Source organism: Micrasema longulum, unplaced genomic scaffold (assembly GCF_059751315.1).
Source record: "Micrasema longulum isolate JH-2025_06_02 unplaced genomic scaffold, ASM5975131v1 h1tg000912l, whole genome shotgun sequence".
NCBI classification, from domain to species: Eukaryota; Metazoa; Arthropoda; class Insecta; order Trichoptera; family Brachycentridae; genus Micrasema; species Micrasema longulum.
In genome coordinates this window covers 167,405-182,419 of record NW_028278103.1, presented here as the reverse complement: position 1 = coordinate 182,419, position 15,015 = coordinate 167,405, and the positions used below count along the sequence as shown (strand labels likewise).

Here is a 15,015-nt window from a genome sequence, read left to right as displayed (position 1 = left end):
CCTCCAGCAAGATGTGACTCATTGCAACCCTACTGACAGTTTGAACCCCACTACAGTATCCACTACAGTAACTTATCTAAAAATAGCCATTCTTTTTTATATGATTACTTTGTAAAATAATATAACTTAATGCGTCTATCTAGTTTTTATTAAATGTTTTTTTTATAGAAAATTCTACATTATTTACTGGTATTATTTTTTTTTCTTTTACTATTATTAATTTCTAATTGCTATTATTTTAAACCGTACGTATGCAATGTCTTGTAATATTTAAATAAATACAGAAAAAAAACAAACTGGGCATGAAATCCATTGTAACTGTCACAAGCACGCAAATTACATAAATCATAACAAGGAGAAAAAATTAACCAAAAAAAAAAAATATTCCGATAAAGAATTAAAAACACGAATAAAAATAGTTTCATGACAAAAATAATCTTGGGCAACAATTGCGAAACCTCCCTCTTGAAAACGTTTAGTTTTCATTTTTTATGTTATTTATGTTTATCGGTCATTGATTGTTATGTTACACATTGTGTTACACCAACCATTCTGCCCTTATTTCAACACTTATATTTATTCAACACTTTTTCTTTTAAAATATTTGTCAACATTATTTAGACCTAATATGTACTCAAAATATTTGAATAGGTTATACCCACGAAAATATTTAAATTTGCTGAGAAACCAATTCTATTTGCTGACCACCTATTCAAAAAAATGTTTATATGCTTAATAAGGAAAAATAAATAAATATTATTAAAGTTCCTTTTTGCTAAGTGTCTGAAAATCTGTTCTCTTTTACGCAATACAGATGTCGCGCTAACGGGATTAAGGGAAGTGGGGGTAGACTATGGTGTGGGGTACAGCGGCTTACATCGGGCAAGTTTTCGCCGGATTTCGCTAATTGACAGGCCAACGTGGCTACTAATTGCCCGCCATACCCCATACATAGACAGTATAGGTTGGACGAATATACACGGATTACGCCCGGGGCGGAAGGGGGTAGGGAAATCCTTCCTCATTCGATGTTCCGCTAATAGCCTGTCCCGGGTTTGACATGCAAAAGTAAAATATATCAGTAACCGGTGGCTTAAAAATAGATTTTCGTCTAGTCAATAACCATTTCTGTTAGCGCCGATACCATTAAAAATAAGAAACATAACTAAAACTCTTATTGATACGATTTCTCGAAAAAAACTACTGAGATATTTTTATTTATTTAGGAAACATACAGTACAGTTACAAAGTTTAATATTTTACACAATTAGACTTAACTCTAATGGACCAGTGAAGTTTCCATATTATAAAGCAATTATGTGTAAGGTTAATTATGAAAGTATTAAAAAGAGAAGGAAAAAAAACATAAATGAAGGTTGTTTAAAAATTAAAATTTAAGTAAAAAAAAAGATATTTTAAAGTTTGTAGTGAGTATTTACAAATAAATAATATTTAAAATGAAGAAAATTTGTAAGAGTAATTAAAAGTTAAGAATTGAAATAAAGAATGAAAAACATATGTTCTGTTGTATCCTTATTATTTACATTATAACTATCAAATCAGGCAAAACCAGTTACATCATTTTTAATTTATTACCAAAAGAACTTTAATTTAACTCACATTGTAACAAGAGCAAAATAAGAGAGTGGCTACTCAAAATCAAAAGTTTATATTTGAATAGTAGCTTATGTGTAAATATTTTATTTTTAATATATTTTCTTGTGTCCTCATTTTGTTCTTGTTTTTCTATGGCTCCATTAACGAATTTCTGACGTAATCATGGGCAGTTGGCAGTATTAACTGTATTTTTTAGGCCTTTCTATGAATTTTTTTGTGTAAAATATTGAGCAAAGTTGTTGGTTACAGGTTTGGTTTCTGCGAATTTCGACGAATTAATGTATTTGGCTCTTCAGCAACACTTGTGCTAACAGCTGCAATATTTTCACTTGAATGACCATTAGAATCATAAGTTATGCATCCCTGATCCTAAACTAAAAATTTGTTTTCAATTTTTTAACAATAAAACACGTTGTTTAATCTTGAAGTGATTCATTTGAACTAACCGGAATATATTTACTTCATACCTAAAAGAACATCAGTTCAATCTAGTAACCAAAAAAAAAAAGGACACAAATTTAAAAAGATACCTTAAATTTGAACCTTTATAATATCCAGTTACCAACTAAGATATTGGTGGGTTTTTTTTTTATGTCCACATACATTATAAACATAATACAATCAACATTTAAAAATTTACAAAGGATAAAAAAAATGCAATAACCCATCCCTTGAATATTATTATTCTTTAAAATGGCTATCACAAGCTATTGTCACACCCTGTTTATATTGTAATGGATGTTTTTTTATAGCCGTACAATTTTTAATCGGTAATATTGTATTTTGTCAAACTAATAATGAAAGTTTTTCTTACGTTCGTGTTATGTCATTACTCAAATTAATAATATTTAGAACGCATCTCATTCAAACAACACATGGAACGTGTGAAAATTTACATTCAAAATCAGACTTCAGTAAGCCAAACGTATAGGACTAGTCACTTAACTATGAATTTACTGCGGGACACTTTGGCTACAACCTTTATTTCAGAAATAGATATTTTAATTGTCCCCCATGATCTTTTGATTTAACGACATTGTATTATTTCTTAATCCCATGATCTATGGAAACAAAATAACAACTCTTGAAGAAATGGAAACCATTATAACACGTACCATAAATATAAATTTGGATAAAACCGGTTTCCTTTTTTTTAATTGGTCAAAAACTAAACTTACATAATATTCTACGTAACTACAATCACGACAGCATCCAATCGTGTGCGAATTATAGAAACGGAATAATAGTTAATTTTTATAATTTTTTACGTAAATTGACACTTACTTATTATTATTATTGTTTGGTCCCAAAAATTATTATTCTAGATTTCAATATTTCCTTCTCAAACATGTTTTCCCTCTCTGTTGCAATAAATGAAGGAGTATATTTTCATTAATTAAAACACAATAAGGAAAAAAAAGAAGTTTGAGAAACATGTGTTAAACAATTTATAAATTAAATATATGTACATTACTATTATTAGAGCACACATAAGAATATGTTTATGTCTGCCCTATTTCAAGATTCAAAATAAAATAAAATAAATATTTAATAGGAACAAACTTATTACAGCGAAAAAATTGCTGATTTTAACTTAATTGTAATACACTACACAGCCCGCTAAGAAGAAGATCAATAAATAAATATAACATTTAAACATACTATACTGTAGCGGCGAATCGTCAAAATAAACTATTATGCACAGCTTTTCATTATATTTGACTTTCGATAATAATGGTTTACATTTTTTTTTTAAGGAATAACCCGCTTAGCCTCTATTTTAGAGGCTTGTTAGCCCATACTAATTGAGAAAAAAATGTTTCATGGTTTTTTTTTTGCAACTGGCGGGAATCGAACCCGCGACGCCAGTTTCACAGTCGGCCGTCTAACCAACTGCGCTTAACCTGTGTTTATGTTTATGCGAAAATTAATAAAATAATTTGTATTTATAATAAATCCCCACCACCGTTTATATCTTCTTACAAAAAAATATCTATTAAGTGCACCCAGCGCCCAGCCCGTTCTAAATGAACGATTAAACTAGCCGATTACCACAGTTTATTTCTCCATACAACAAAGTACACCTTATTTTACATCTTTAACCCAAGTCAACTTTTTTCGTACTAAAACAAGCTTGCAGATTACAAATATAATTTGAAGATTTTCTATTTGGAAACTAGTATTTCAAACATTATTTTCGAAGTACTATTTTTTTGATAGGATACCGTTGACATATTATGTATCACATGGGACATGGAGTGTTCGTAGTGTAAGTTTATGGCATTATTTATTTTAAAAGGAATCAGAGAGTGCTTAGTATTAAAAATTACTCTTGAATGTCAATGTGGTATTTGTAAATCAACTTTTGCACAAGCATTGTTTTAAAATAGTGTAGAATAAAGCTACGTATATCGCGTGGTTAACACTTTGAGCATCGGCCGAATACACACAGAATTTACCCTGTGCCCGGCCCATTTTTGTGAAATTTCATGCTTTGTGTAGGGTTTCCTTAAAGTGTCATAATTATGAAAATACTAAATCAAATCAATTGAAACTTCTCAGATTTATTAAAAATAATTAAATAAGTATTTTTTGTATGATAGTTTTGCCAACATTGGCCTTTATGGAGAGCCACATTGCGCATTGCAATGTTTGCACATATACAGGGCCTCACTCCTTTTTTTTGTGCTTTGTATCCCGGAGCCGTGTAAACACGCTCCGGGAAGCAAAAAAGTACGAATAAAAGTCACTAGATGTCAATAAAATGCACTTTTTTAGATAGCTGGTAAACCACGTTAAAACACGGGACCGGGGCGCAACGCGTGGTTATATTTTCACGTGTTTACACGGGATAGAAAGTGTTAATAATAATTGTAGTTTGAGTTGATTTTCACTGAACCAAAAAAAAAAGTGATTTCTAATTATATTACCTATATATATTATGTGCTCATATGTAGGTACAAATTAATGATATTTTTTGTAGATTACCTTTAAAATAAATCACGGCTCGCCACTGCTTTATTCCCAAACTACGGTTGAACACAACTCGGTGCACGGAAATATCTTTCTCTACTCTGCCATCATCCATTAATGAGCCGTCACATGACCTGAATGAAGACGGAACTTAATTGCAGGCACAGTCTGGAGAGATAGCAGGAATGGCGTCACAAAGACTACACTCCCGCTTCGCCACGAACAAAGACGTCTCAGTAATTGAGGGGAGGTACACCTGGACCACCTTGTATTTTGCTCGAGTGGGAACAGAACTCGGATACCTTTGACATCGAAGTGCTTTTGTTCCCGCAACCAATTATAGATAAAGGTTAAAGTGACAACCCTTAAAAATCGCTTATCTTCACTTTAAGATAGACTAACGGACAGAAAATATGTATTGGGAATACGAACCGAGTCTAATATATTTTAACGGCCGAAAAAAAAACCAAATTATATTTCTTATTAAATTGGTCGTAAAAATACTCGTACTCGTAAGTAATATTAAATCACATCAAAACCAACAAATGATAAACTTTCTCAAAGAATACAATAAATATTGGGAAAGTTTATGAAAGCGTACTGCCCAATGAACTAAAAAACTAAAAATCGAATAGTTAATCTAAAAGTTTAGCGATTAAAATATGTTACTTAATTCTTTTTGATAGTTATAGTTATTTATACTGGTGAGAAAACGAATTCCCATGCGGACGCGGGGCGAGAAATAGCGGAGGGCGAAGCCCTAGGGCTTCTACGATATGGCGGAATGTATTCTAAATTTAATCTATAAATAATTTATCATCCTCGATATGCGGTATGCAATGTCAATTAGTCACAACCTCAACAAATGAAATGGATCAGGAACGGAAGCCACTAACCCGGTTCGTTCTTGATGAAATTGCGGTAGTCCAACTGGTTAATTGCGAGCGGCTCCAACACTAGGACAGGCTCCCGATCTGGAGCTGAACACTGGTGGTTGGTGGAAACAAAGTCTATGATGCGGCACACGTTCAATGAAATAATATATACAACACGAGGTCTTGCTGTGGCAGGTTATCGAAGGATTCTGAATGTGGGAAGTGAACAGTTATGGGTAAAATGATGTTGAAGTGTGACAATAATCGACAAATGAACACCCACATAATTCGCAACCAAATATAATTTCTATAAAAAGTGTAAAATACTGTGTTTAATGATCCTAATATTATGATCTTACTATTTATTATTTTCTTTTGATTTCAATGATACTATTACTTTGTATATTTGAGTATATATGTTACTTAATTTATAAAATTTATATTCAAATATATTTGTTTTATTTTTTAAGTTGTCTACTTTGGAGTTTTATTATACTTAGTGTATCTGGATTGTTATTTTTTTGCATCACATGCTTTTATAATTTTTTGAATTTAACCGTGTATTATTTACTATAAATTATTATTGCTAAACACGGACACAGCCTCAAAAGCCTAAACAAATTCACGAACATGTAAACGAGTGTAATTTTGAATGAATAATTACATAAATATATTTTGGATTATATTAACTGATATTTTGTATTGTCACAAAAATGTTTTCTTTTTATGTACCGTCCCAAATGAGTGTTTTTTAAATACAACTCTTGCGAGTGTAATAATATGTTTTGTTTATTATATAAATAAAAAAAACTCTGAATACAGAAACATATAAATATGACGTAATGAAGTAAAATGAGAAGAAATTGAAATATATCTGCTCACTTAGGAAAAAAAGATAAGGAATAGAGTTCAAAAAGATACATGTTAAGTATTATAGTACCTTTGCTCTAAATTTCCGGGCGAACGAAGAATACATTTATATTCACGAAATAGAACTAGAATCGTGAAGGAGTGTTTTGACTCGATGAAAAAAGTCCGCCCAATATGTAGAAGTTGCCGCATTCGCCTCCGATCCTTGAGGTGAGTAAAAGTGTAAGGGTATGTGTGTACGTGTACGCGTTAGTGAATAAAGATAGATATATAGAAGGAAATAAAAAAAACGAACAACCACGCCGTTTTACGTTAGGGTAGGCAGAAAGGGTAGAATCACATATCACCCCGTCTTTGCATTCAGATCCCGCTTCCTGTACATTCATAAATTTTCTCATGGACGCGCGCCGAATATTCCGACTTTTGACATGTCCATCTTCAAATATTTGTTGGATTTGGTAAAAAGGTGTTTCTCTCGGTCTTCCTCTATTTCTACATCCATCAACATTTGCATCCCTGGCCGTCCTTTCGCTGTCCATTTGCTCTACATATCCAAACCAACGCAGAGCTCGTTTCTCTGTTTTTCTGACTATGCTTATCTCAGCCTGAAGGATAGAATAAGGAAATAACCTTCGTTTAATATGTCATACAATTATAATGACAAGGCCTTCAATAATACGTTATTAGTTTGCTCTCCGCATCCAGTGATGCATAAAGTACTGCATTTGTACTAAAACTAAAGCGTATGCTGATAATTATTTGTTATTTTTTGCATGAAAGGAATGAAAATGATTAGTCTTACTTGTAAAGTGCCGTCTAATAACAATGAAATATTGCAGAGCGGAACAACCTTTCAAACAAATATTTTACTTCCACTCTACGAAAGATTGAACCTGGAAACTCAAACAAGGTAGTCAAATGCACCAATCACTACACTATGCGGTGGATTTATGTCTCTCTCTCGATTTCCTTTTTCGGAGATTTCACCTTGGAGTAGCTATTGAGTCGAAAACGCTCGTCCAGGATTTTAGAAATTTATTCTTTATCCGGCTGGAACCGAAATTCTGTACTCGTTTCTTAATATGTTAATTTATTTATAAACACTTATTGATCTTTTAATTTTTAAGTAATTTAAAATATATATATATTTGTACCCCTGTTTTTATTAGCCTAACGTGTCATGTACAAGGTTGAGGTACTCGGAAAAAATCGTTTTTATTTGTCTTGGAAATGGGACGTTTGACCACTTATTTTGGTTTATCAAATTTATGAGTCCAATCACCATTGTTGCTAAGTCCAAAAACAATGTCGCGTGATAAATACTTTTAACGACAGTGTGGATATCTGTATAGGATATATTAATCTTTCCTGCATTCTGTTTAAGATTCTGGCGTTGTAAACTGAAAAATGGGCACTGAAATAACAGATATTCGATACTCCTATATATAGTGGGGTTTTGAACTTCGGACGTCTGATCCGTGAGTCCGCAACACTAGCCACGGGGCTACAACCCGAGTCAAGGCGTTCATTTTCACTATAGAATTTCTGGGTCTTGGTACCAAAACTCATATTTTTCTAAATGGTTGAGCAAATTAAATATTTATAAAAATAGTTCGTAATAAAAGTTATATTGTTCTTAAAAATAAATATTATAATATTTATTTTTAATGTAATATTATATGTACAATATAAAAGCATACGAAAAAAATTTACAAATGACAAAAACCAAATTGTCATTTACGCTGTCTTTATTATTTATCTCAATAAATTTTCCATTAATCCTTTGCACTGATTGGCTCTTCTAAGAGTAATAGGTATATAGATTCTGCCCCAATATGAAAGATAATACTATAACGATACAGAATATGAATATATTTTCATCCTCAGGTAAATGGGAATAAGGACTCTTACCTAGACGTTCAGAAAATTATGTAAATCAAACCGTGTCCTTTCTTAGATTCTCTTGACGTTCCTGAATATTCTCAATATTCCAGACGTGTAAAACGATATACATACCTCACAAGTTATTGAAATACTAAAGGACGGTAGAATTTTGCGAAATTGGTTCTTCCATGCACTTGGTCGTTATGTAAAATATTTCTATTTTAATATTTGTATTACATCTATTAAATATCTCACAGTGTTTAAAAAATAATCTCTGTATTAATTATTGTCCGTTTTGTAAACAAAATGTTGGCATTTTTAACTACTGTGCATGATGTAGAATGTACTGTATTTATTTTTAAATTTATTTTTTATTTATATAATGCACAAAATACACAAAATACACAATTATATATTTTTTATATCCCGACTTGTTAGAAAATTCCGTGTTAAGTCGGGACTCTTCGATATATAAATCAAAGATATTTATTTACATATTAAAACAATATACAAGTAATCAAAACAATATGCAAAATAATCAAATCAATGTACAAAATAATAATAAAAAATATAAATCATAAAAATTATAATAGAAAAATACAAAGAATAAAAATTTATACACGTCGAAAAATGGAATGCATAAAAGTTATATAATAATACTATGATAACCGATATTAACATTTTAAAACAATATCCAAATTAATCAAAACCTTATTTAAAACGTTATTTGTTTTTTTTTTAAAGCCTCGATAATGTTTGTCACAAAAGGCAAAATTATCCATTCACAGTGAAGTCCAGCGCTGACTTAAAGTATCGAATCAAAGTATGGAATTGTAAAATATGGATTCAAAAAGACTAAAATCTGTTGAAATGCGATCTTTTAGGCAAATATGTGGTAAAAAAGTGTATGAAAGGTACACAAATTGGAAAATCCGTGCAATATTTAGGTTGGGATAAGAATTATCGATTAAATAAAAAAACGAGTTCTGCGTTGGTTTGGATATGTAGAGCGAAAGGACGATAAGAGAACGGATAAAAATATTTACCATGCAAATGTAAATGGATGCAGAAAACCAAAAACACCTAGAAATACATGGCATTTGTTAATTTTTGTTTTATTTATAGTTGTTCCACACATTTGCCTTAACGATTTATTTATTTATTAATTTCAAATTATATTTTTATACGTATTATTCACAAATATATCATTTCTTATTAGGCTGTGCCTGTGATAAGCTATATTAACTTTAGAAATAAAAAAACATATTAATTAAATATTAAACAATATCCGAATTTTAAAAAAATATCCAAGAAATTCAAGGAATAACATAAAAAACTTTGATTAAATAATTACATATATACAATATTTACAATAAGATTAAATTTAAAATAACTGTCCAAATGAAATAAATACCATTGAAAACTTTTAAAACGAATAAAATAAAAATCATACCCATGAAGTAGAAAACATAAACCAGTACACAAAATAATAATATAATTCAAATTGATAGAATAAAGAGAAAAAAACAAGGTGTTATAATCATTCTAATATGTTACATAAAATATAAATTTTAAAAATCAATCATACAACAAAATAACGATTTATTATTCCCTTACTTTTATATCTCGTATGTTTTACTTTTGAGTACAGGAATTGAGACTTCACATTGTTTATTTATTTATTTTTAAATACAGAGTTAATTAAGCGTGTATACAAGTATATCCTCTTTTAAGTAAATTTAGGGTAAGAGTTTACTGCTGTTATTGAAGTTAGTTAAAATTTACTTTTTGTTGTTTACTTTACTTTCTACGAAAACAAACGCACGTAAATTCGCTTGAAATGATTTTCAAAAGAACAAAAGCTTTTTCGGCTTGTTTGTGTGATTGGGTAAGTGCCTATACCTGCTTTGAACCATTGAAAACTTTCACAATATTTATTGTTAGTCGAGGTAACTCCATATCCCGTGCATTAATATATTTGTCCGGGTTAACCCTGGATTACGGTACAAAAGCGAAAACCAAAACTTTAATTAACAAATACCATTTTGTATCCGCGCCTAATTACGAAGTTTTCCTTGAACCTCTGTATGTAAGGTAAATTAGTTATTTCTCAACTAACGATTCCGATTTAAACTATTGTGAAGCTGCTTTAAAGCCTTACCTTGCGAAGGGCTATTAATGTACCGGTGTAATCGCGCTAATTGTATGAATATTCTTCTGTTATACTAGAATGTAAAGTCCATATATAAAAAGTTTAAAAAAATAAGTAGACATTAGATAAGAGCAATTATATTCCAAGGTATTTCTGATTAAAAATATTCTTAAAAAATGTATAGAACTAAAACGTTGGCTAAATAAAAGACACGTTTGGATAAAAAGATAAAGTCCGGCATTTAATGATTACCCTAGCCGATCAGTTAAGTGTCTGAGTTGACTATTATACTATATGGGACAGAATTTGTGTATGTGTGTATGTTGTGTATGTAGTATGTGATATTTTTGGCGTTAGTCGTTAACGGAGGTCAATACGTAGAAACAATTTTACTTATTTTTCTACAAAATATGGTTGATTCGCCGTACCTTTTACAAAATATTGGTTTCCGTTGTTCTCTTCGATATACCAGATGAAATTCACATTTAAAATACCAACGTTTCAAAACAATTTTACCTCAAATTCATTTATTAGACATAACTGTTAAAATTATAATGGACTCAGTTTTAATGTAGATATTTTTAACTACACGTTGCATTTGTTCAGAAATTTTCTTCATGGAGTTGATTATTTGGGATATTCAACAATGTTTGATTATGTCCAAATGCTTGCAGACTGGCTGGATTTCCTCCCTAGGGAGTTGTTCATATTTAGATTTATTTCAACAGAGAGGGAAAAAGTTTTCGAGAAGAAATTTGGAAGTCTAGGCATTTACAGGGCTTATGACCTGCCTAGACTAGCCTATAAATAATATAAATGCCTATAAATGCCTATAAATGCCTAGACTTCCAAATTTCTTCTCGAAAACTTTTTCCCTCTCTGTTGAAATAAATCTAAATATGAACAACTCCCTAGGGAGGAAATCCAGCCAGTCTGCAAGCATTTGGACATAATCAAACATTGTTGAATTACCACCTGGTAAAATAAGTAGTATAAAAATTGGAAAATTGTTTCCAGGCGTTGCCTAGTAGGTGATTTGGTTCAGCCGGATGAATCTCACCCACGTGATAAAGGTTTCAGCTCTTTCACTTCACAAAAGTCAACAGATGGAAGAGTTGAGGAAATGTGGATGTTCAAACATGGGCAGAATGGTGAATGTTACACAGTGTGTAAAGTGGCCACTTAAACCAGCCAATGACAGGTCATAAGCCCTGTAAATGCCTAGACTTCCAAATTTCTTCTCGAAAACTTTTTCCCTCTCTGTTGAAATAAATCTAAATTTGGGATATTTGCTGAATGTACATGTTGAGTGGTATATGCTATGTACTCGTATTTAAAGGTGGTTCGATTTCTATTTTTTCGGAAATTGAAAACGGCCATATGCGGAAAAGATGTTCTATAGCCTACAAATTACGGGATAAATAAACAAAAAAAATATTTTTACGATTACATTTGCCACGAGACTGTTAAAGTTTAGGTATTTTAATATGTTTACATTCATATATTTTTTTAGTATTTATTGCAAAGATAAAATATAGACAAATAAGATACTTTTTTTTTTATTAATCATGTTCAGAAAATGATTTTGTTTTATTAAAAAAAAAACATCAAAATCCAGTTGACGGTTATTACTAGTCTTAAACACTAGCATTATTTTTCTTATTTTTTTCCATTTTTTATCGAACTTGTTTCTTTTTTGGTTTCTGCAGACAGAAACTGATGCTTCCATAACTATTTTTACAATTTATGTGGCTTGACTGTGACACGAAAACCCCTTCGTGGAAGGTAGTGTGGCCTCCTTAATAATCGATGTGTCTCCTATTGCTTCTGAAATCATCTTATAGGTAAATTGTTCAGTCATTCGAGGCTCTGCCAGATTATTGTTTAAGTCAAATCTTCATAATCTGTTGCACAAATATCACATTCTGGAAATAAGAATATTCAAATACTTGTTGCCAGTGTAGTCCGTTTTATTTTGCAGGCTCTCGGAATTCTCCTGAAAACTATTTTTTCTTACGTTTTTTCTCTTGTCGGCTAGCACTGAAAAAATTACATTCTCAGGATACGAAGTAGGTCTTTTTTTTAAACTGGGTCAAAATAATTAAGTTAAATGATAGTATTTAATGTCACTCGAGTCCTATTTCTTTAAGATCCCAGCAGTATTTCTTCACTTTAAAACGACACAATACGGCATAGTAGAATTTAAATCGTGAGTTGTGTATTGAGCGATGTCTACAAAGAAACTAATGGGTCGAAACGTAAAACTACTCCTTTAAGAGTAGTTTAGTCACCTTCTGTTTTATGTGCGTATGCGGATTCTGGACAATTCTTAATTATGTCTTCTAAATAATAAAATATTTAAATCTTTTATGGCTAACAGATTATTTTGCAATTGTTAATTTTCCTCTCCTTTTTTTACAGGATATGGGACCAGTGCAATATCGTTCAAGATTACTTAACTGTGTATGATGGAGGCTCTCTTTCGTCCCCTATTCTCGTCAGGCTGTGTGGTGGGGATGCTGTACCGGATATCATAAGCAGCGGACCAAGAATGTTGCTGGAGTTTCACACCTCTCCTTTCGACAACCCTTTTCACCCAGTGCCACTCAGCTACCTGCCTGGATTTGAGCTAGATGTCCAGGTAATCAATAAAAAATATTTATTCTTAATAGATTATGAAAAATGTTGATATTTCTTTTTTCTACGCTTTTTGTCTATGGTTTTCTATACAGAGTGCTCTTTAAACCCTGTCACATCTGAAACCACGATGATCAGTATGGGTACGAAGACATATTAGCATATTTGAAAACATATTTAGAACAAAAAAAAAAATTAAAACAAAATGTTTAAAAAATCAAATGGTTGCTTACTTCTGCAGGCTAGAAGTGAGGGGAGCACAGCGCAGTATAAGACTCCCCCCCCCCCATTCCTCGTTTTTCCCCTGCAGAAATAAGCAACCATTTGCTTTGTTTGACATTGAATTTTATTTCATTTTTTTCGTTCTGAAAAATGATTTAAATATGCCAATATGTCTTCTTGCTCATATTGAACATCGTGGATTCGGATGTAACAGGGTTTAATTAACACCCTGTATTAAACGTCTACAGTTTTAGACTAGTTGACAAAAGGGTAAAAGTTGTTTTTCTTTTTCTTATTTGTAATCGTCCTGCCCAATGCTGCACGTCGTAGTCTCCAGGAATATCACGCTTTACGTATATGATGCGCCTCTATTTCTCTCAGTCAAGTTGAGGTTAGGTTTTAATAAAGACCAGTAAGGATTTATTTGTTTGGTCGGTGCACCTTGAAGGAGAGCGTCTTTTTCACGAGTAACGTCGTCTCTGGTACTACTAGTATTTCGAGATTCACACGTAATGAAGGTTTAGTGATGACAAAGACATGCAACAAATTTAAATAAAATAAACTAAAATATGTGGTTCCAGTTGTGTTCAATTGGTTGCCAAACAATCTTTAAAATGACAATACCAAAAGAGGAAAATCAGAGAATGGCCATTCGATCAGAAGTTTATATATGAATAAAATATAACATGTAAATATTTGTACCTCAGAGGCAGACAGATGCAAATCCAAACGTGAAACATTGAAAACATGCCTCAAGAATCTACTTTCTCGGAGTTGCATCTAATTATTTATAGCATCAATTTGTATTTTTAGTATTTCAATACATTGGTTCATTCATTATAAGACATTTATTTCTTAAAAAAACAATGGACAAGATCATAAACTGGACACTAAAATCGAAGAGTCATTTCATCCAATTCTGGATTTGCACCCGTATGCCGTTGAGGTACAGATATATACTATTTTTAGATTTAAAAAAAAAAGCTTTATGCCTATTTTGTTCATATTTTTATTTTCAATTTACGCATTACTGTTTAATTTTTTTTTTATTTGTATTTAGTAATAATTGAGATATCGTGTGTTTATTTTTTGTTTTTTTAATTTTTCTAAATGTAATTCTTAAATAAAAACTTACTCTTTACAGTTAATTTAATTTTTAATCATTCCCTTTTTGCACCAAATGGTGCATACGGCACTGCATTGGTACATTTATCGCAGTGTATCTTGATCATTTTTGTGACATGAAGGTAAGATGATCAGTCTTACGTTTCAAGTACCAGTCCAGGTACTATGAAATATTATAGTGTAAAAACATCCTTTTAAATAAATACTTCATATCGACCATGTCGGGAATCGAACCCGAGACCTCTTGCATGGAAGGCAAACGTGCTGACCATTAGGCCACGAGGCCGGCAAAAAGTTAAAGTAGCAATTTTTATTATTATGCAAACAATATAATCATGTCTTTATGTAAAGGATTTTCACCGATTAGCTTTAAAAATTGGCTCGGTGAGCCCTGTAATAATAAAAAAAGGGGAATATAAATATGTGTAAAAAAAAACTGTTTTTCTTTTTTAATTATTTTTCAGCATCTCATGATAACATTTTGCGTATTGATAGTTTCTTATTTTATTGGCAAATTGATTTGAAATATTAAAAAAAAATGATTGTCAGAAACGTTATTGTGTCGTATGGTTTGCTATTTTAAATTATTATACAGTGGTTTACCAAATTATTAGACTCATTGTGAAAAAATAAACAAGTTTCTGTGTAAAGATACACCTA

General features: G+C 31.2%; 1 protein-coding gene across 1 annotated transcript in view; it reads left to right on the top strand.

Moving 5' to 3' along the window:
- Positions 1-15,015, top strand: part of LOC148278207 (uncharacterized) — a 355,411-nt gene that overhangs the window by 235,912 nt on the left and 104,484 nt on the right. The window contains exon 6 of the mRNA XM_088231756.1: positions 12,793-13,012. Within this exon, the coding sequence (XP_088087882.1) occupies positions 12,793-13,012 (220 nt within the window). The remainder of the gene's footprint in view (positions 1-12,792; positions 13,013-15,015) is intronic.